Raw genomic sequence first — 23,871 nt, 5'->3', positions numbered from 1 at the left:
ACAACTAGGATCAGAGGACAGAGGGGACAACTAGGATCAGAGGACAGAGGGGACAACTAGGATCAGAGGACAGAGGGGGCAACTAGGATCAGAGGACAGAGGGGAAAACTAGGACCAGAGGACACAGGGGACGACTAGGATCAGAGGACAGAGGGGACAACTAGGATCAGAGGACAGAGGGGACAACTAGGATCAGAGGACAGAGCGGACAACTAGGATCAGAGGACAGAGGGGACAACTAGGATCAAAGGACAGAGGGTACAACTAGGATCAGAGGACAGAGAGGACAACTAGGATCAGAGGACAGAGGGGACAACAGGGATCAGAGGACAGAGGGAACAACTAGGATCAAAGGACAGAGGGGATTACCTGGAGATACCTGGAGAGAGTTTCGGGGGTCAACGCCCCCGCGGCCCGGTCTGTGACCAGGCCTCCTGGTGGATCAGCGCCTGATCAACCAGGCTGTTGCTGCTGGCTGCACGCAAACCAACGTACGAGCCACAGCCCGGCTGATCTGGAACTGACTTTAGGTGCTTGTCCAGTGCCAGCTTGAAGACTGCCAGGGGTCTGTTGGTAATCCCCCTTATGTGTGCTGGGAGGCAGTTGAACAGTCTCGGGCCCCTGACACTTATTGTATGGTCTCTTAACGTGCTAGTGACACCCCTGCTTTTCATTGGGGGGATGGTGCATCGTCTGCCAAGTCTTTTGCTTTCGTAGTGAGTGATTTTCGTGTGCAAGTTCGGTACTAGTCCCTCTAGGATTTTCCAGGTGTATATAATCATGTATCTCTCCCTCCTGCGTTCCAGGGAATACAGGTTTAGAAACCTCAAGCGCTCCCAGTAATTGAGGTGTTTTATCTCCGTTATGCGCGCCGTGAAAGTTCTCTGTACATTTTCTAGGTCGGCAATTTCACCTGCCTTGAAAGGTGCTGTTAGAGTGCAGCAATATTCCAGCCTAGATAGAACAAGTGACCTGAAGAGTGTCATCATGGGCTTGGCCTCCCTAGTTTTGAAGGTTCTCATTATCCATCCTGTCATTTTTCTAGCAGATGCGATTGATAACTAGGATCAGAGGACAGAGGGGGCAACTAGGATCAGAGGACAGAGGGGACAACTAGGATCAGAGGACAGAGGGGACAACTAGGATCAGAGGACAGAGGGGACAACTAGGATCAAAGGACTGAGGGTACAACTAGGATCAGAGGACAGAGAGGACAACTAGGATCAGAGGACAGAGGGGACAACTAGGATCAGAGGACAGAGGGAACAACTAGGATCAAAGGACAGAGGGGATAACTAGGATCAGAGGACAGAGGGGACAACTAGGATCAGAGGACAGAGGGAACAACTAGGATCAGAGGACAGAGGGGACAACTAGGATCAGAGAACAGAGGGGACAACTAGGATCAGAGGACAGAGGGGACAACTAGGATCAGAGGACAGAGGTGGCAACTAGGATCAGAGGACAGAGGGGACAACTAGGATCAGAGGACAGAGGGGACAACTAGGATCAGAGGACAGAGGGAACAACTAGGATCAAAGGACAGAGGGGATAACTAGGATCAGAGGACAGAGGGGACAACTAGGATCAGAGGACAGAGGGAACAACTAGGATCAGAGGACAGAGGGGACAACTAGGATCAGAGAACAGAGGGGACAACTAGGATCAGAGGACAGAGGGGACAACTAGGATCAGAGGACAGAGGTGGCAACTAGGATCAGAGGACAGAAGGGACAACTAGGATCAGAGGACAGAGGGGACAACTAGGATCAGAGGACAGAGGGGACAACTAGGATCAGAGGACAGAGGGGACAACTAGGATCAGAGGACAGAGGGGACAACTAGGATCAGAAGACAGAGGGGACAACTAGGATCAGAGGACAGAGGGGACAACTAGGATCAGAGGACAGAGGGGACAACTAGGATCAGAGGACAGAGGGGGCAACTAGGATCAGAGGACAGAGGGGACAACTAGGATCAGAGGACAGAGGGGACAACTAGGATCAGAGGACAGAGGGGAAAACTAGGATCAAAGGACAGAGGGTACAACTAGGATCAGAGGACAGAGGGGACAACTAGGATCAGAGGACAGAGGGGACAACTAGGATCAGAGGACAGAGGGGGACAACTAGGATCAAAGGACAGAGGGGACAACTAGGATCAGAGGACAGAGGGGACAACTAGGATCAGAGGACAGAGGGGACAACTAGGATCAGAGGACAGAGGGGACAACAAGGATCAGAGGACAGAGGGGTCAACTAGGATCAGAGGACAGAGGGGACAACTAGGATCAGAGGACAGAGGGGACAACTAGGATCAGAGGACAGAGGGGACAACTAGGATCAGAGGACAGAGGGGGACAACTAGGATCAGAGGACAGAGGGTACAACTAGGATCAGAGGACAGAGGGGACAACTAGGATCAGAGGACAGAGGGGACAACTAGGATCAGAGGACAGAGGGGGGACAACTAGGATCAAAGGACAGAGGGAGGGGACAACTAGGATCAGAGGACAGAGGGGACAACTAGGATCAGAGGACAGAGGGGGACAACTAGGATCAGAGGACAGAGGGGACAACTAGGATCAGAGGACAGAGGGGAGAACTAGGATCAGAGGACAGAGGGGGACAACTAGGATCAAAGGACAGAGGGGACAACTAGGATCAGAGGACAGAGGGGACAACTAGGATCAGAGGACAGAGGGGACAACTAGGATCAGAGGACAGAGGGGGACAACTAGGATCAAAGGACAGAGGGGACAACTAGGGTCAGAGGACAGAGGGGACAACTAGGATCAAAGGACAGAGGGGACAACTAGGATCAGAGGACAGAGGGGGACAACTAGGATCAAAGGACAGAGGGGACAACTAGGATCAGAGGACAGAGGGGAGAACTAGGATCAGAGGACAGAGGGGGACAACTAGGATCAAAGGACAGAGGGGACAACTAGGATCAGAGGACAAATGGGACAACTAGGATCAGAGGACAGAGGGGGACAACTAGGATCAAAGGACAGAGGGGACAACTAGGGTCAGAGGACAGAGGGGACAACTAGGATCAGAGGACAGCGGGGGCAACTAGGATCAGAGGACAGAGGGGACAACTAGGATCAGAGGACAGAGGGGGCAACTAGGATCAGAGGACAGAGGGGACAACTAGGATGAAAGGACAGAGGGGACAACTAGGATCAGAGGACAGAGGGGACAACTAGGATCAGAGGACAGAGGGGACAACTAGGATCAGAGGACAGAGGGGGCAACTAGGATCAGAGGACAGAGGGGACAACTAGGATCAGAGGACATAGGGGACGACTAGGATCAGAGGACAGAGGGGACAACTAGGATCAGAGGACAGAGGGGACAACTAGGATCAGAGGACAGAGGGGACAACTAGGATCAAAGGACAGAGGGTACAACTAGGATCACAGGACAGAGGGGACAACTAGGATCAGAGGACAGAGAGGACAACTAGGATCAGAGGACAGAGGGAACAACTAGGATCAAAGGACAGAGGGGATAACTAGGATCAGAGGACAGAGGGGACAACTAGGATCAGAGGACAGAGGGAACAACTAGGATCAAAGGACTGAGGGGACAACTAGGATCAGAGAACAGAGGGGACAACTAGGATCAGAGGACAGAGGGGACAACTAGGATCAGAGGACAGAGGGGGCAACTAGGATCATAGGACAGGGGGGGCAACTAGGATCAGAGGACAGAGGGGACAGCTAGGATCAGAGGACAGAGGGGACAACTAGGATCAGAGGACAGAGGGGACAACTAGGATCAGAGGACAGAGGGAACAACTAGGATCAAAGGACAGAGGGGACAACTAGGATCAGAGGACAGAGGGGGCAACTAGGATCAGAGGACAGAGGGGACAACTAGGACCAGAGGACAGAGGGGACGACTAGGATCAGAGGACAGAGGGGACAACTAGGATCAGAGGACAGAGGGGACAACTAGGATCAGAGGACAGAGGGAACAACTAGGATCAGAGGACAGAGGGGACAACTAGGATCAAAGGACAGAGGGTACAACTAGGATCAGAGGACAGAGGGGACATCTAGGATCAGAGGACAGAGGGGACAACTAGGATCACAGGACAGAGGGGACAACTAGGATCACAGGACAGAGGGAACAACTAGGATCAAAAGACAGAGGGGACAACTAGGATCAGAGAATAGAGGGGAGAACTAGGATCGGAGGACAGAGGGGACAACTAGGATCAGAGGACAGAGGGGACAACTAGGATCAGAGGACAGAGGGGACAACTAGGATCAGAGGACAGAGGGGACAACTAGGATCAGAGGACAGAGGGGACAACTAGGATCAGAGGACAGAGGGGACAACTAGGATCAGAGGACAGAGGGGACAACTAGGATCAGAGGACAGAGGGGACAACTAGGATCAGAGGACAGAGGGGACAACTAGGATCAGAGGACAGAGGGGACAACTAGGACCAGAGGACAGAGGGGACGACTAGGATCAGAGGACAGAGGGGACAACTAGGATCAGAGGACAGAGGGGACAACTAGGATCAGAGGACAGAGGGGACAACTAGGATCAGAGGACAGAGGGGACAACTAGGATCAGAGGACAGAGGGGACAACTAGGATCAGAGGACAGAGGGGACAACTAGGATCAGAGGACAGAGGGGACAACTAGGATCAGAGGACAGAGGGGACAACTAGGATCAGAGGACAGAGGGGACAACTAGGATCAGAGGACAGAGGGGACAACTAGGATCAGAGGACAGAGGGGACAACTAGGATCAGAGGACAGAGGGGACAAATATGAAGACTCGGGGAACCATCACTCTACTACACGTAGTTGATTCCCACTTTATCATCATGCGATATCATTTTGTTATGCTTTGCTTATACCTGCGTTAAAAGTAAATTAATGTAGTGGAACTTTTTTCTGGGAAAGAATATTTTGAATTTACAAAATATCTGATTATAAAAGTGGAAGAAAAAAGTGAAAATTTAGAATATCCTAGTTCACTGATAATTCCTATTTTAACAAAAAGAAGGTACATTAATAAATTATGCTTTAAAAAAAGTGTGATATATATTAACAAAAAATATGTTGTTAGGTAAGGCACATATACAACAGTTAGGTATCTTTATTTCGAAACTTTTCGCCTACACAGTAGGCTTCTTCAGACGAGTACAGAAAAGTTGATAGAAGCAGAAGAGACTTGAAGACGATGTAATCCGTCCATCACCCTTGAAGTTTTGAGGTGGTCAGTCCCTCAGTCTGGAGAAGAGTATTGTTCCATAGTCTGAAACATGTGTGTCTTACCTAACAACCTGTCGGTATTTTATACCATTTTAATGTTCAACAAAAATATGTTTAATTTAGGCTACAGTCAGTATCCTTAAATCATACATCAACGCTGTATAATAAGAGAGCTAACAGAACTGTAGTTTATGATTTTCTTTCTTTTTGTGAAAATTTGAGCAGAAATGAGTCAGTATTTAAATTATTCATGCCCTGAGACTCATAAGCACTTAAAGCAGGGTCCGCTTTCCGCTCAGACAATATGACTTGATGTGCTGGCCGGTCAGCGTGAACAAGTGTTGCAAACACACACTTGCATAATGCTCTTCATCACCCAGATGTTGGGACTGCAGCAACAAAGGATCTCACTAAAAATTTTAAGAAGACCTTACATGATGCTTAGATACTTTTAAAATCTCTGTTTCATTAGACAGTATATTAAGTAACACCTTAACACCACACAGTTCATTAAGCTTAGTTGTCGTTAGTAAATATTCGACACCCGTATGTGTATTATGAAGGCATGGGAACACTTATGATAGCGTAAGTATGTGTATTATGACAGCATGGGACGATTTATGATAGCGTAAGTAACATCTAGATGACGATGGTTGAAACAATGAACCTAAGGTGCAGGGGGTTCGACAGCTTGTATACCTCCTAAACGGCCACTCATGACACTCGCCCCATCATAATATTGTTAATTTTAAGGAATCTATTATAAATAGAACCTTTAAAGAAATACCAGTAGTAATTCCTCAGATATTTTTGACACAGATTATTCTTGTAGGTTGATATAAATTTCACTGCATACTCTACTGAACTTAATTATGTAAGAACTTAAGACCTATTAGGACTAATCATGGCTTTTATAACAAGGGAACTAAAACTTTTCACGGGGGACAGGGGAAAGATGAAACATTTCCATGGTATCACTATACCCCCACCCCTTGTTGCTAAGTTCTTTGTTGTTGACAAACTTTGACACTGTTGACAGACACCTCTGTAGCTCCCAACTGACCACCCTTGACATTGTTGCCAAATACACTTCTGTAGCTCTGAATCTGACAACCATTGACACTGTTACCATCCACTTCTGTATCTCTGAAGATAATCACCCTTAACACTGTCGTCCACTTCCGTCTGAGGTGAGAGTGTCAATTCCTTCAATTCCTTCGAGCCTCCAGTGTTTCACACTTTTTTTTTTTTTAAATCTCGGTGTGTTTTATGCAAATGTGAGCTAAACTGCACTTGCTGCTGCTTGACCCATGTGTGTGACCTGCCTGTGTGTGAGTGCGATAATCAGCATGACTCTCAAATTCATATCATTCCTGTAGTACGTGTCTGCCTTTACCTTCACAGGATCAGTGATGGAGGAGGGTCGAGCTCTTTGGAGACGGGTGGGCTCCCGCCGCCGCCGCTCCACTACCCCCAGAGAGCTGCCAAGGGAACCCACCCCAAGGGAGGAGGGACGCCGAGCCTCAGCTGTCTCGCCTACTAGAGCCTCTTCCTCCTCCCCTATTAGAACCCCTAGCAGCCACCAGCAGAGAAGCAGTTCTATCTCAGTGCCTAGGAGCTCCAGTACTCTTCCCAAGGGATTCAGCATATCTCGAGGTACCTCTACCGGAAATGCTGCATCTTCACCCAAGGGAAGCAACTCCTATATTGGACCCTCTACGAGTGAAGCTTACAATAGAAATAAATGCGAGTCCCCTCCGCGAGAGCCTTCGTCAAGGAATTCCACACCCAGAGGCACTCCCACAAAGTCTTCTCCCGTACATGGCACTCCCACTAAGTCTTCGCCAGTACATGGCACTCCCACAAAGTCTTCTCCTGTACATGGCACTCCCACGAAGTCTTCACCCGTACATGGCACTCCCACGAAGTCTTCGCCCGTACATGGCACTCCCACAAGAGACAGCCCCAGACGACCCAGCTTGACCAGGGCCTCAAGCTTCGACAGCCCCTCCGTCAGTCCACGTCGCTCCAGTTTACGTCATGCAGTGCTTCGTTTGCGCTGCGAGTCGCAAGACACAGCAGAAGAAGACGAGGAAGATGATAATGTTCCAGGAGTCAGTTTCCGAAGACATGACAGAGAAGACGATGATGAGGAAGATGATTATGAGGAAGACGATGATGAGGAAGAGGAAGAAGATGACATGAGCGAAAGTAAACCCTCAGGGCGCGTGATAAATGGAAACGGTGTTGTGAAAGGGCGAACGAAGGGGCGACGACGAGGGGGAAGAAGAACCCACAGCAAGGTGGAGCAGCAGCGATCCCAAGAACTAGACTCTCCCAGCAACGCTGCCGTCCCCATTGTGGAGGTAAGTGTTACTCTCACTTTTGTTACATGGTCACCGAGGGAAGAAGAGGCAATGGTATCTAGGCCTTTACATGACCACTAGGTGTAACAGAGGACGTGCTCTAGCCTATATTTCATGGTCATAGTCACAGTCAAAAGCAGAGACATTAGTGTCTAGGCCTTCGTTATAAAATCACTGTTCGTAGCACAGGTATTGATGTCTAGGCATTGTTATAAGAGATAAGATTTCGTTCGGATTTTTAACCCCGGAGGGTTAGCCACCCAGGATAACCCAAGAAAGTCAGTGCGTCATCGAGGACTGTCTAACTTATTTCCATTGGGGACCCACACCAGTCGACTAACACCCAGGTACCTATTTGTTGCTAGGTGAACAGGACAACAGGTGTAAGGAAACGTGTCGAAATGTTTCCACCCGCCGGGAATCGAACCCGGGCCCTCCGTGTGTGAAGCGGGAGCTTTAGCCACCAGGCCACCTGGCATTTTTCTGTCTTTTCTGGCTTCCTGGATTTTAACCCTCGTAAATATTGTGTAGGAAAGCAAATTATCTTAGAAATTTAGCATTTTAACATCTAAAGGCACTCATAAATTTATTGAATTGGGGAGGAATGTCCCTTTGCAAATAAAATATTATTAGTTCAAATAAAAAGTAATATAAATCTGTTAGACTCGGAGCGGTAAACAGAGAAAGGACTAGTGAGAACTTAATCATCCATTCCTTAATGGCATAACACACACACACATACACACTACAATATTTAAATCTTCATTCCAAAAGACCAAGGCTATACCTCATGCTTCTACCACTGAAGTTACACCTCATGTTACTACCACTGAAGTTACACCATGTTACTACCACTGAAGTTACACCATGTTACTACCACTCAAGTTACACCTCATTTTACTACCGCTGAAGAAAGAATGTACCACTAATGGAATCCTACCAAATTAAAAATGTGCTAAGTAAAGCACATTTTTAAGAAGATGTTAGGGCCATCAAGAAGATTATCAATTCGTTCAGTGAATAACAAAACATGAGTACCATATATACAGGGGTTGCAGAGAGGTGAACGAATGAGGTCAGTGAGTCACATATGAGTAGCGAGCTTAACAGGTGTGGTTACGTGATGACAGTACCAGGTTTGGGGAGAAAATTCCTTGCTAAGACTCTGAATGCTCCGGAGTTTTGAGTAATGGTATTGGTTGTCGCTATTGCTGCTGATTACTTGTTTTGACAAGTCTTTCGTCTGGGAAAACAACAAGGTGGTTCTCGGCGTTTCTGTGTAGAGTGCATGCATTTTTAATGTCCTATCGGCATGCGGGTATTCGTTTTTTGATGCTGATATCAAGGTCCCTCGAGGTTTTATACACTCAGACCCTTGCTAAAGTCTCCACACGGTATAATATAAACATTTAAAGTGGTCCTCATTAACTTTCCTTTCTTCTTAACTCTTTTATAGTTTTAGTTGAAACGTAGGTGACCCTGATATTTGCTTCAGCTAAGGTACTGTAAAAGTTAATGTTGGATTGGATGACAGGACGTACAATACATTTACCTAGTGAAGTATCAGAACCAGAGTTACGTATTATCATCTTGGCTTTCTTCTTGAACTCGAAGATGAAATATTGTGGGTAGCGAAAACTTTACTGATATAACTTTACTGATATAATTACACTCGTTGAGAGACACTTGAAATTGGAAGAGATTATATATGCTCTTTAAAAGAATCCGATGATCATCCAACTCTTGGTTCTGTCGTTGTGGTGGGAATAATAATGTAGGTCATTTTATTTTTTGGGGGTTTCAGTAGACTTTGAAATCAAGTTGATCAACATCTTTTCAAGTCAGCAAGTCCAAAAAAGAAACCTGTCCATTATTTTTCTTCCTGAGTAGTGAATCTGATAGAAGGTTCCACCGAATTGATTTTGTTGAAGAGATTGTAGGTTTTGATTACTCGGGGCGATGATTATGATATAAAAGTTTTTTGTCCTTGTCATACCTTGCAGGATGGGATTTTCATTCTCTCTTCCTCCATAAGTTCCATGAACAGGCTCGCCATGAGTGCACTAATGAGTGAATCTATGGGAAGGAGAAAGGCAGCTTAAAAATGGAGTCTTCAAACGAAAAATAGTTGTAATTAAGAAACAATTCAGTATTATAAAGGAAGTGTTGTACAGACAGCGGTAAGTTTACTCCATCATGAATTTTTACGCGATGCGTAAATGGTTTAGGCAGTAAGGACCTTAGTGTAATAGAACGTCGCTCTGAACACAAAAAGAACAGGAACAACTGAGAGAGAGGGTAAGAAGTCGCCAGAGAAAGGATGGGTAGTCAAGGCATGAACAGACAGGCAAGCACAGCGTCAGGAGACCCAGCAAATACAACAGCCCACAGAACCACCCATAGAATCCTCTCAACCCCTGCCACCCCACACCAACCAATCACAATAACCAAAAACAAGCTACACCCCACACCATCAGTTTCCATTTCCCCAGCATTAATACCTCCATCACAAGAGTCTCCCATAATACCCAGCCTGCTTTCCACACCCTCACCCTGCACCAACCCCTCCCATCCCCTAGAATTCACTTCTGGAAAGGAAGCCGAAGGTATGATTCACCCCTGCAGATAGAATAACAAGTGTGTGAGTGGCATGAACGAATCACTGAGGCATAACAGTGATAACAGATGCAATCTTTCCAACTTGATATCAGACCCTGTGAAAAGACAGGGGAACAGAGGAGGAGGAGGAGGAGTTACACTGCTCATCAAAAAACAATGGAGTTTTGGAGACAGGAATGGACATAAGGGAAGCAGATGACTTCATTGTAGGAACACTTCAGACGGGGTCAAAGAGATAGTAGTGATGCACAACGCGCCAATGAACAGGAGACCAAGACAGTAAGTAGTACGACAAGAGGAACAGAGTCATGGTAAACACACAGCAGAGTTGACAAGAAGGGCACACACGGACAGGTCAAAGTTACTTATCATGTGGGATTTCAGCGACAAAGAGATTGTACACCACTTTCTGGGCGAAGGCAGCTAGATGATATAATGGAGGAAATACAAGAGAAGCGCCCTTTACCCTATAGCTATACCGTTTTCATTTTGTTTTTATATGTTTTGTTTTTGTATGTTCTTCCTCTCTTTTTCTCGTCCCTGTCTCCCCCGCCTGTATATACTGGCTCCCTCACTCTCGTGTGTCAGTGTGACTTGTAAATGGTCCGAATCTGATCAGAACATTGTTATAAGCTTCTCTTTCCTGTGTGCGGGTTATCTGTGTACTGTTCCAGTCTGGGTATTATGCTTTTTTCTTTGCTCCCAATAGTGACTGTAGGTCGGGTCTGTAGATTAGGCAAACTTTGAAGAATTACCTGCATTAAGATCCAGAGAAGTTGCTGTGTCTGACAGAGTTTGAATAAGTGATTTAGAAACCCGAGAAATGATAAAAACACTGTCTTATTTATCCTCTTATCTGTTTTTTTAAACCAAGTATTCAAACAGAGAACGGTGGAAGATGAGGAGTTCGAGGTAATCAGTCCCTCAGCCTGGAACCAACCTAGGCTGAGGGACTGATCACCTAAAACTCCTTCTCATCTTCCACGGTTTTCTGTATTGCACTGAAGAAGCCACTGGCCGGCGAAACGTTTCCAGAACAAAGATACTCAAAGGTTGCACATGTGTCTCGTTTATCAACGTGTCTGTTTTCTAAGTCATTTATACATGCTGTAAAGGAGGATACACAAAATACGCTAATCTGACAAGTAATTCGTGTGCCCAGTGTTCCAGTCTGACTTGAAGTATTTAATTAATTACACCTTGAGTTATACAGAGAAAGATGAAGGAATATGTTTAACAACACTTCAAACGGATTTCCCAGACTGGCCAATTATTGGTATCTGGTTGTCTTCTGTTTACAAAATAAATATAGTTCAGTGACAGTGCAATTAAGCAGCGAGATTTGCTTTTTTGTTGCACTTGCCTAAAATGTGAATATTCAAACAGCCTGATGTATTGATAACTAACAAAAAGCGTTAGGGAAAAGAAAATATAGAAATTTTAGATATATAGCTTCTGAATGTGGATGCTTCTGTGAACTATAATGAGCCATGTATAGTATGAATCCTGTCAAAGTCCTCTGATACCGTTGCCTTCATAACATGTATATATATTTGGCTTCGCTTAGCCCCATCAAGAACGATTTTCCATATTAATATTGCAGTACCTGGACAATGTAATGATATATAATATCTGTCTCTTTTGGTCTTCTTACGCTAATAATGTTTTTTTGTTTGATCACAGTTGGTTTGTGAGGTTTCTTTCGTTTTCGAATGTAATTCCGTAGCGTATGAGGAAGTTTTATTAGTTGGTGTGTGGCAGGAGGAGGAATGCCTGACGGGAGGAAGGGAAGGCTGCGTTGAGGGATGGAGTGGTGGGGAAAATAAAGGAAAGGTGGAGGGCAGAGATGGAGGTAAGGAAGAATAGATCAAGGGAGTAGGGACAGGAGGAATAAAGGAGAAAGTGACAGGAGTATTGGAGGAAAGACGATTGAAAGTGGCTGGAAGAACGGTGGATGGAAGGGAAGGACGGCTGGCGTAGGTAGGGACAGGTATTAGGGATGGAGAAATAAAGGAGGGAAACGGAATGATGGGAAGGAGAGAAGAAAGAATGAAATGGCAGAATAGATGGAAGAAAGGAAGGAGAAAAGGCAGGAGGGACAGAGGAACGGGCAGGGATGGAGGGAGAGAGGGAGAACGACACCTGACCCCATTAGCATGGGTGTAGGTGTGGTGTACCATGCAGCTAGTGACACAAACCTTGTGTTTACACTCAGTGTCATATATTTGATACTAGTGTTTGATTCACTCTGAGTCCTCTCTCCTACTCCATCTACCACCCCAGTAATATTATTCATTACACTTTTAATAATAAATAAGAGAATCTACATTATATTAACATATAATGAAGGGTTGTTACCGTCCTTATGTACGCAACTATCTGGAAGTATTAGGTCAATATACATCCTAAATGTGTCAGTATCACCTATATATCGTCATCTGTTAGTGCTGATATACTGTTTATGTGGTGGTATGCACTCTCAGAATGAGTTATAAGAGGAATAATGAGTGAATACCCACAAGTTATAAGAGGAATGATAAGTGAATACCCAGAAGTTATAAGGGGAATGATATATACCCATAAGTTATAAGGGGAATGATAAGTGAATACCACAAGTTATAAGAGGAATGATAAGTGAATTCCCACAAGCTATAAGGGGAATGATAAGTGAATACCCACAAGTTATAAGGGGAATGATAATTGAATACCCACAAGCTATAAGAGGAATGATAAGTGAATATCCACAAGCTGTAAGAGGAATAATAAGTGAATACCCACAAGCTATAAGGGGAATGATAAGTGAGTACCCACAAGTTATAAGAGGAATGATAAGTGGTGAATACCCACAAGTTATAAGAGGAATGATAAGTGGTGAATACCCACAAGTTATAAGAGGAATGATAAGTGAATACCCACAGGTTATAAGAGGAATGATAAGTGAATACCCACAGGTTATAAGAGGAATGATAAGTCAATACCCACAGGTTATAAGAGGAATGATAAGTGAATACCCACAGGTTATAAGAGGAATGATAAGTGAATACCCACACGTTAAAACACACACGAAAACATTTAATGCGTTATGAAAACTGTTTTAAAGTGTTTTATTTTTCAGATGAATAGCACTACCCATTATTATTAACTAATCATTATTATAAATAATTATTATTATTATTATTATTATTATTATTATTATTACGTATGATCGAAGGAGTACCTTTAACAGGTTGCCTAATTATTTTTTTCTCTCAACTCTTCGATTTTATTTCGCTCATAACACTAGAACGTCTCATCCAATCGGCTGTAGATTTTCATGATTTCTGTACGGTAACGAGGACCAAATTCTAGGAACCATTGACATGCTAAAGTGCTTTTGACTAAAGTTACTGAAGGCATTCATAGAATCCCGGAGTGGCTGGGATAACTTCCAAAATTATTAGTGGCGGAGCTTCGAGCGTTGACATAAGCTGCCACAAAATACAGCGACGACAGACAGTGAAATTCAGAAGTGTAGGAGCAGATATGATGATTTTATGTGTGAAATAGTGTGAAATTTTTATTCCCTTTAAATCACGCTAAATAAATTTCAGTTCACTTACTTACACGGGTGGTGCAGCTTAGTGTCAGGATGGTGACTGTCAAGTTTCGTTTGCGTGTAAGCAAATTTGTTGATGTAGTAAAATAGTTAAAAAAAACTTGGAATCGTTGGAATCCTGGCCATAACTAGAGAACGACTCATCTGATCGGCTTCAAATTATTACCACTGGCGTTGTTTTCTTAACACAAGACACACAATCTCAGCCGCCATAAGTAGTAATTTATTGAATAAATACGGATATTCATCACTTCACGAACTTCATTGCTTCTTCATTAACAAATGCTTCTTTTAATTGACGATATATTCTATTATTAGTAGAACTCACAAATCTCTCCTGAATAGAAGCAAATTTGAAATTTTACTGAAATAGTTAAAAATAAATCTTGGAATTGTTGGAATCTGATCAATTAGCAAAGACTGGATTTCTGATTGGCATCAAACTTTCACCACTGGTTGGCTTTACTGAAACACCTCGTCATTCACTTTTATCTTGTAAATTTCAGTTTGCCAGTATTAACTAGTGAATGCCTTTTCTGATCAGCTTCAAACCTTAAATGGTGATGTATCGTAATACGAAGTATTTTTATATTAAATTGGAACTGTGTGGGTGCCAGGTTTCCATTTTTGCCAGTTTTATGAAAATGGATTTTTTTTAAAAATTCCAAATAAAATGCTTTTCTTACAGAATTATAGAGAATTTTAAAACTAATGCAAGTGCAAAAAGAAAAATTGAAAATATATTTTAAACTCATATTTCTGAAGTGTTTTTTTAAATTTTCTGAGCTGAGCGAAGCTTTAAATACAGCACGGCGTGATGCTAGAGCCGTCCCTCTGTCAGCTTCAGGTTGCTAATATTTATCATCGAAGGTTTTCGTTAAATATTTCAGAATGGATTTTTCAATAGTCTTGACATTTTAAACACTGGTCAACTGTTAGTAGTTGAAGGGATGTACAGCAATTGATTTGTGCAAGTTCTCTTTTGTAGACAGCCTGTACTGTCTGCACAGACAGCCCATGCTGTCTGCCAGCTTAGTTCATATTTCGCGCCATGCTGGTGCTGCCACCTATAGGCGTTGCCACTTCAGCCTGCCTGCCCTTACCTTACGCTCACTCTCACAGCGGCCTAGCAGGAAGACACAAGGTCTACTCCTAGCTCTCTCTCGTGGGATGGCCCTGCCCGGGCCATGGGCACAACACACAAGCCTGTGTACCCACCACGACTTAATAAACAAAGAAGCCTCCGAAGAAGACGTCTATCATTAACCACCCGCTTTCAGCTACACCAAACAAACTCGTTATAAATGGTGGAAAGTGGTGGTCGCAGCAGTGTGTTTGCCCAGAGAGAGGAAGGAAGGAAGGAATGAAGTTGTTCACTTCATCCCCCTACACAACAAGCATCTGTCTCTCAACGAGTTATCCTGACGTCGTGTCTGCACGTTTGAGCATCCAGACACAGGTACAAGCAGGATCCAGCCGAAATTTGCCGAAATTCTCCACGCTACAGTGTCCCACGCTGTTTCCCAAGTCATGTGTTCAGCGTCACTTGAATGTTGCTGTTGTTGTTCAGCTCAGCACAGCTGTTTCAGCAAGCCAGAGGTGAGTCTTTTGGTGATTTCTGCGTCCAGTGTGTTTCTCTGTGTTTGTGGGTGGGACAGGAGGAGACGGCCAGATGCTCCCTCGCCATACACTCACCCACGTTCCTCGCCACCACACTACCATACACTCACCACTACTCACTCCCTCTGCTGTGTTTTCTGCTGTTTTTCGTGTGAATTCATTGCCAGAGCTGTGTATCTGAGTGCCCGAGGCCACTCGAAGCTACGTAGATCAGCATGCCACGTAGATCAGCAAGCCACGTGGATCGGCATGCTACATAGATCACGACACCATGTGGATCACGACGCCACGTGGATCACGACGCCACGTGGGTGTGGGCGATGTCATGTGGATCTACAAACCACTTGAGTTACCGAGACAGATGTCCCAAGCCTCATGCTGTGGTCTGCTGCCTGCATCACATTGACGTCACCCACGATGCTGCCCGACTTCATGACGTCACGATGTCTGCCTGACGTCACCTCGAGATATCTGCTGACGTCACCTCGCGACATCACATGATGTCACCATCGAGTGTTCAGTAATTATTTTAGTATTGTTGAGAAGACTGAGAGAAGATATATGTCGTGTTAATTAATTCCTATCATTCAGTGTTCTCACATTTTAGTATATGTCTTAGTGTCAGTTTTGTGCACAGAAAAGCATCATTTGCTAGTTTAAGCCATGTTGTACCGCATGTACAGCGGGTGTGTTTAAAGTTTCCATGTGACCAGTGAGGTCTGAGCCAGACCTGAGTAGCACCACTGTGCTAAGTCACCCAGTGTGACCAGTACATTTGACAGCTGATGTCAAGTCAGCCCCCGAGTGACCAAGCCCTCTTGTACAGAAAGCTTTATGCTCGTCGTTCATGATGTTCTGCAGAATCGTACCTGCTACGATTCCCATCGAGATTTGTTTCACTTCATCTCCAGACCTTCAGAATGCAGTTATATGTAGATAAACAAGTCTGGGGATGCTTAGACTAACCTCTGCTATAACTCAATCTGCCGAGAGAATGATACTCGCCAAGCCGCAGTTAGCCACTGTCAGCAGGCGCTGTGTCTGCCTCGTGTCACAAGCTTCAGTGAGCAGCCTGCACAAATATGTCACTTTGACTGCTAGCTCGCTCACTGCAGTCTGGTGTATGATGTTACGACTCCCAGATGTTTCGCCCAGTCGTCTCTGCCACAACTCGCTCCACGCTCATTGGCAGTGACAGCCCAGCGACAGTACCAGTCGAGAAGTGTCCTCCTGAGTCGCTTGCCAGAAGTCCTGCCCAGTTGCCGAGTTTTGTCGACGCCTCACTCGAGGGCACCAGCATGTCGTGCCCCAGGTTGAGTGAAACCTGCAACAACTCCTACGATGTCTGCTTCACCATTCCAGAGGAGACCGTACCCTGTTACGCCACAGCTCAGCCGCAGCGATGTCTCCTGTGTTGCAGTATCTGTCCAGATGCAGGAAGGAGTGCAGTGATGCACTTCGATGCTCACTGCCTTTGACCACAATGTTTAGCACACACCACATGTTTTTTTCTTCCCTCCCTGTAGGAAGTTTTTTTCCATGTCCAAATGTATATATATATGTTTTTATTTTGTGTTCTGTGCCCTGTTCCTATGAGAGAGAGACCGAGTTTCTTATACCACCAGTATTGTCGCGCGGTAGGTGGCCGAGTGTATGTAGACAGCCTGTACTGTCTGCACAGACAGCCCATGCTATCTGCCAGCTTAGTTCATATTTCGCGCCATGCTGGTGCTGCCACCTATAGGCGTTGCCACTTCAGCCTGCCTGCCCTTGCCTCACGCTCACTCTCACAGCGGCCTAGCAGGAAGACACAAGGCCTACTCCTAGCTCTCTCTTGTAGGATGGCCCTGCCCAGGCCATGGGCACAACACACAAGCCTGTGTACCCACCACGACTTAACAATAAACAAAGAAGCCTCCGAAGACGTATCATCTACACCCCGCTACCAGAACACCAAATAATTGCGTTATTTTGCTCAATGTTATATGGATCCTTCCTGAAATTAAATTACATGGGATTGCTGCACAGAGCTTCGAATTCACTATTGTACGTAGGTGTCACTGTCACATTGACTATTGTTTTTATATATACATATGATGGTGGTAGTGGTGATTTATGGTCTTGAGGATGGTAGTGGTTGTGTTGGACACACATTTGCGTATGCACACATACTTTCAAACTTCTAAGGTACTTCATCAGGAGCTGTGCAGTGTTGCAAAGGCAGCAACAAGAGAAATAGGATAAGTTTTTTCAGAGTATTGTAGCGCGGTGGTACCAGACAATTTGACTAGGAGAAAGGCCCAGCGGAATGCCAACCACACACCGGTCCCCTGGGTCTGCTGGGCCCCTCTCTCTCTCTGTCATATTGTCTGGTACCACCGCGCTACCATACTCTGAAAAAGAAACTTTCCCTATTTCTACTGTTACTGCCCTTGCAACATTTCACAGCTCCTGATGACGCACTGAGAAGTGTTCATGAAAGTACTTGAGCTGAAGATTTCCACCCCCTGTGGCTTGTCTGGCATTGTTAAGATAGTCTGCTGCGATTGTTTTGCATATATACTACATATATATATATATATATATATATATATATATATATATATATATATATATATATATATATATATATATATATATATATATATGCAATAAGGTCACAGTAAACAGGTGATTTTAAAATATTCAAAACAACCACTGTGAAAGAGTAGTGAAATTCCAAGCGACTACTCATTGTGACTACTCACAATGTCAAGGAACTATGAAAGTAATACATCAAAGGAAGGCAATTAAAGGGCTTAGACTACACCTCACACTCAACTCCCACAACAAAGAAACACCTGACGGGCGACAATACCGGACTCATAAGAAAAGAGGAACACTGCAGTAGGCCCGCTGGTCCAACTAGACAGGTCCTCACGACATCCCACTAACAAATTATTCTACCCAAGAAATAAGGTTTATTATTTGTCCAATGTATTATTAAACTCTAACCAAATTTTATTAATTATAAATGAATCTAATTTATACAAACCTAAGGAAATATTCATATTATTTTCAAAACTGCTTTTTATGAAACAAGATTCAATTATATTTCTGTCAACCATGGACTTACTTGATACAACTTTCTCAACTTTTTGAAAATCGATTGGATGGTTAAAGTCTCTCACATGAATAAATAGAGCATTGGAATCTTGTCCAGTTCTAATGCTATATTTATGTTGTTTTAATCTAAGTTCGAGACTTTTACCAGTTTGACCGTAATAAACTTCATCGCAAATTTTACAAGGAATCTTATAGACACATCCGTCAGCATTTTGGGGGGAAATTTATCAAAAGTTTTTTTTTTTTTTTTAAATTGATAAAGAATTCCCCCCAAAATGCTGAAGGATGTGTCTATAAGATTCCTTGTAAAATTTGCGATAAAGTTTATCACAGTCAAACTGGTAAAAATATCGAACTAAGATTAAAACAACATAAATATAGCATTAGAACTGGACAAGATTGCAATGCTCTATTTATTCATGTAAGAGATTTTAACCATCCAATTGATTTTCAAAAAGTTGAGAAAGTAGTATCAAGCAAGTCCATGGTCGACAGGAATATAATTGAATCTTGTTTCATAAAAAGCAGTTTTGACAATAATATGAATATTTCCTTTGGTTTATATAATTTAGATCCATTTATAATTAATATAATTTGGGAAGAATTTAATAATACATTGGACAAATAATACTTTTTTAAATTTCTTGTTTCTTGGGTAGAATAGTTTGTTGGTGGGTTGTATGAAGGACCTGTCTAGTTCGGCCGGCGGGCCTGCTATCTCGCGTCAGGTGTTTTGTTGTTGTGGGATCTGATAGTGAGGTGTGGGCTACCCCTTTATATACCTTCCTTTGATGCTTTACTTTCATTGTTCCTTGATAATGTGAGCAGTCACGAAAGCGCTTGGAGCTTCTCTATTCTTTCACAGTGGTTGTTTTGTATATATATATATATATATATATATATATATATATATATATATATATATATATATATATATATATATATATATATATATATATATATATATATATATATATATATATATATATATATATATATATATATGTATTGTCATGTAGGGGGATAATGGAATGTATGGATAATTGGGGAATAAGGGAGTAAAGGGAGGCAGAAGTGGAGGTAATGTGGTAGGTAGGTATGACAGGTCAGTGGTGACCACAACACTCTCATTAACTCTACACAACTCAGTACTGTTTAACTCGCCCACTCTTCACTTACTCCACCTTATTTAAACAAAATAAAGTATAAGAAATAGAAATAATGAATAAAAGAATAAATAACAGGGACAATAAACATTGCCATTCCACTCAAACAATAATATATTTGGGAACAGGAAAACACTGTTGGGTTTAGATAAATGGGAATGGTATATATAAGCAGTGAGACAGGGAATCGAATCAACTGACGAAGCAGAATGTAACTTACAATATAGTTCAGAGGACAGTTCGCCTCAGGAACTAAGTCACACACTAGCCACACGTCCCAAGACCTACACAGCCGAGTACTGCTCCACGCCAGTACTCTGCCCAGTGTCTCCAACGAAGTCTCCTCCAGCGACTATCCAACAGCCTTCTCTCAAGCTCTGCACACAGGCCAGAGCTCCAATCGAATCTCCTGCTCAGCCGTTCCTTGGGCTTATATGGGTCTCAAAGCACCCCCCACAATGGGGTGTGCACCACATGTTTTGACCTGATGCCGAGATCTGATGCTGTCAAGAACAAAACACCTGAGACTTAAGCCGAAAAGCGTGTCTGACAGTTATTTGCCAAGGCAAGGTGTGAGCATTTAATTAGTTAAATTAGGTCTCCCTCAGAGACCTCACAAGCATAGTGGACTATATCACATCTCCCTTTCTCCCCAGTTTAAAATATCTGAGAACTAGTACAATTTGTCATAAGTTATTAGACTATTTTAATCCTAACCCCTTAATTCTACGACAGTACAAAGACAAAATTACACATAGCGTAATACAAAATTATTCAACTACATACATTTCCCTCGGCCTTCTCAACTACCACAAAGCAACATAATCAGTACACCTCACAGGTGACCAGCATAACAGTTGCTCTCTGGTGCAAGGCCTCCTTACCCGTCATTTCTCCTTAAAACTAAATATCTGGCTCCAGTGTCTTCCCTACTTCTACTAGAAATGCACTAGCCAGTACTAGTCACCCTCGCACATTAATCATTGGGCTAAACCTCTGTGGGCTTCGTTGACGTGGAAAACTGTTCCAACGGGTTGTATTCTTTCAAGTAACTGCAACTGGACCACTTCACGACCACCAAGGTCGCATTTTCAACACACTTCACATACAAACTTCGACATCTGAAAATCGAGATAGGGCAGGCATGGCAGCTGAGACCCACCATTATCCTGTGGCACAACTATGATTCACTGGCCTCATAAAACAAAGTAGCCATGATCGCTTGACTGTTCCAAGATCACCTTATTCCACACAGGTAACACTAACACTTCCGGCAAGACGAAGTAGGCTTGGGACATGTCACACTTTAATTATCTCTCATGGTTGGCAGGATATCCCCGCATACCAATCGTATAGGTTGGCCAGCATGGCAGCATATACATCCATACCACCCATGACAGCACTCTGGTCCCAGTAGCTGGAGTCCATCTCCGCGGCTCACCTCCTTCCACATCTCCGAGGAGGGCAGCTCCTTCATAGTAAACTCTCCTGTCCTGGTACACCAACCAGGATCCCTCATACACCACTGCAGAATCACCGCCATCATCTCCTGAGGTAGGCAGCATCGCAGCATCACAGCACGGCCACAGCATTGCAGCACGGCTACAGCTTCGCAGCACGGCCCCAGCATCACAGCATCACAGCACGGCCACAACATAAACAGCATCACAGCACGGCCACAGCATCGCAGCACGGCTACAGCATCACAGCACAGCCCCAGCATCTCAGCATCACAGCACGGCCACAGCATCGCAGTATCACGGCCGCATCAAAGCATGGCAGACAGCAGCACACAGCACAGCCCCAGCATCTCAGCATCACAGCACGGCCACAGCATCGCAGTATCACGGCCGCATCAAAGCATGGCAGACAGCAGCACACAGCACCACCTCGTTAGACCCAGCATGGCAGCAGCACAGCACGGCCTCAACAAAGTAGACAGCATGAGACAGCCTCCTCTAAGTAAACCACAGCATCATAAGCAGCCGACATCAGCAGTAGCAGGCTATGGTCAGATACTAGAGGTGAGGTGAGGTCACTTCAGGTCATTAAAGCCTGTCACCCATCCCTGGCAACTGCGGGTAACTGGCGGTCCGCGGGTGACGGTTACAAAGGCTGGGTGACGCAGGCAGACACCCACTGCAATGGATGACAGACCAGGGCAGCAATACAGCAACTGAGGCACATCAGGTGGGTAACTGGGCACATCAGGTGGGTAACTGGGCACATCAGGTGGGTAACTGGGCACATCAGGTGGACAACAATCATAGGCAGCTCTTCAATGGGTGACAGTTGTGGATGAGTCTTCCAAGGCGGGCTGGGTGACTTCTCGTTTCATTGTAAATATTCAATTTCGGCCAGTAATTACCCCAAAAGTCTCACCCAAACACTCATGTTCTCCACCATTTATCCCAAACCAACACACAATTCCACCAAATGTGATATTACAAGCACGCAGTTACTCGGACCCACGGTCAAAAAAGGTCAGTTAAGGTCACTAGGATTATATCACACAGATATTTACTTTAGCCTTACACACCCAAAAAAAATGGTAGCAAATGGTAGCATAACATAACTATAACCAAGCAGTCAAAAGGCACATGGGACCGGTTCCTATTATATAAATAATAAGAACCACCACCGCTTAGACACCGTGTCATATAGGGAGATAATGGAATATATGGATAATTTGGGAATAAAGGAGTAAAGGGAGGGAGTAGGAGGGAGACAGAAGTAGAGGTAATGTGGTAGGTACGCAGGTATGACAGGTCAGTGGTGACCACCACAACACTGTCATTAACTCTACGCAACTCAGTACTGTATAACTCGCCCACTCTTCACTCACTCCACCTTATATAATCAAAATAAAGTATAAGAAATAGAAATAATGAATAAAAGAATAAATAACAGGGACAGTAAACATTACCATTCGACTCCTTGGCTAGTGCAGTGTTGTTATTAATCAATACCACTTGTTCCGTGGGTACAATACTGCTTGTTGAGCTAGTACACAAACAGGGAGTAGAATGAAATTAGCTCAGAGGCGTCCACACCACCGTATGTCCTTCGATGGTGGGTACAACATCTAGCTTGGCTGGATGCACCATTGTTAAGGATTTTGTGGTCTAGTGGTCTAAAGCGTCATGCGTTTTCTCTCACCATGAGGCGGACCAAAATAGCGTGGGTTCGACTCCTTGGCTAGTGCAGTGTCCTATATATATATATATATATATATATATATATATATATATATATATATATATATATATATATATATATATATTTATTTATTTACTATTTTTATTATCACACTGGCCGATTCCCACCAAGGCAGGGTGGCCCGAAAAAGAAAAACTTTCACCATCATTCGCTCCATCACTGTCTTGCCAGAAGGGTGCTTTACACTGCAGTTTTTAAACTGCAACATTAACACCCCTCATGACTCAAGAAATCGTAATGACACGATTGCAAATAAACCATACCCCGGCCGGGATTGAACCCGCGGTCATAGTGTCTCAAAACTCCAGCCCGTCGCGTTAGCCACTAGACCAGCTGGTCTAGTGTCTAACGCGACGGGCTGGAGTTTTGAGACTCTATGACCGCGGGTTCAATCCCGGCCGGGGATATGGTTTATTAACACCCCTCCTTCAGAGTGCAGGCACTGTACTTCCCATCTCCAGGACTCAAGTCCGGCCTGCCGGTTTCCCTGAACCCCTTCATAAATGTTACTTTGCTCACACTCCAACAGCACGTCAAGTATTAAAAACCATTTGTCTCCATTCACTCCTATCAAACACGCTCACGCATGCCTGCTGGAAGTCCAAACCCCTCGCTCACAAAACCTCCTTTACCCCCTCCCTCCAACCTTTCCTAGGCCGACCCCTACCCTGCCTTCCTTCCACTACAGACTGATACACTCTTGAAGTTATTCTGTTTCGCTCCATTCTCTCCACATGTCCGAACCACCTCAACAACCCTTCCTCAGCCCTCTGGACAACAGTTTTGGTAATCCCGTACCTCCTCCTAACTTCCAAACTACGAATTCTCTGCATTATATTTACACCACACATTGCTCTCAGACATGACATTTCCACTGCCTCCAGCCTTCTCCTCGCTGCAACATTCATCACCCATGCTTCACACCCATATAAAAGCGT

At 44.3% G+C, this 23,871-nt stretch overlaps 1 protein-coding gene across 1 annotated transcript in view; it reads left to right on the top strand.

The window, feature by feature from the left end:
* Nucleotides 1-23,871, top strand: part of Epac (Exchange protein directly activated by cAMP) — a gene marked incomplete at its 5' end in the record, with an annotated part of 1,038,330 nt that overhangs the window by 589,135 nt on the left and 425,324 nt on the right. The window contains one exon of the mRNA XM_070086005.1: nt 6,648-7,609. Within this exon, the coding sequence (XP_069942106.1) occupies nt 6,648-7,609 (962 nt within the window). The remainder of the gene's footprint in view (nt 1-6,647; nt 7,610-23,871) is intronic.

The sequence above is a fragment of the Cherax quadricarinatus genome, chromosome 17 (genome assembly GCF_038502225.1).
Source record: "Cherax quadricarinatus isolate ZL_2023a chromosome 17, ASM3850222v1, whole genome shotgun sequence".
Lineage (NCBI taxonomy): Eukaryota > Metazoa > Arthropoda > Malacostraca > Decapoda > Parastacidae > Cherax > Cherax quadricarinatus.
Note: the sequence above shows the minus strand (reverse complement) of the source record. Positions and strands in the feature narration are given on the sequence as shown.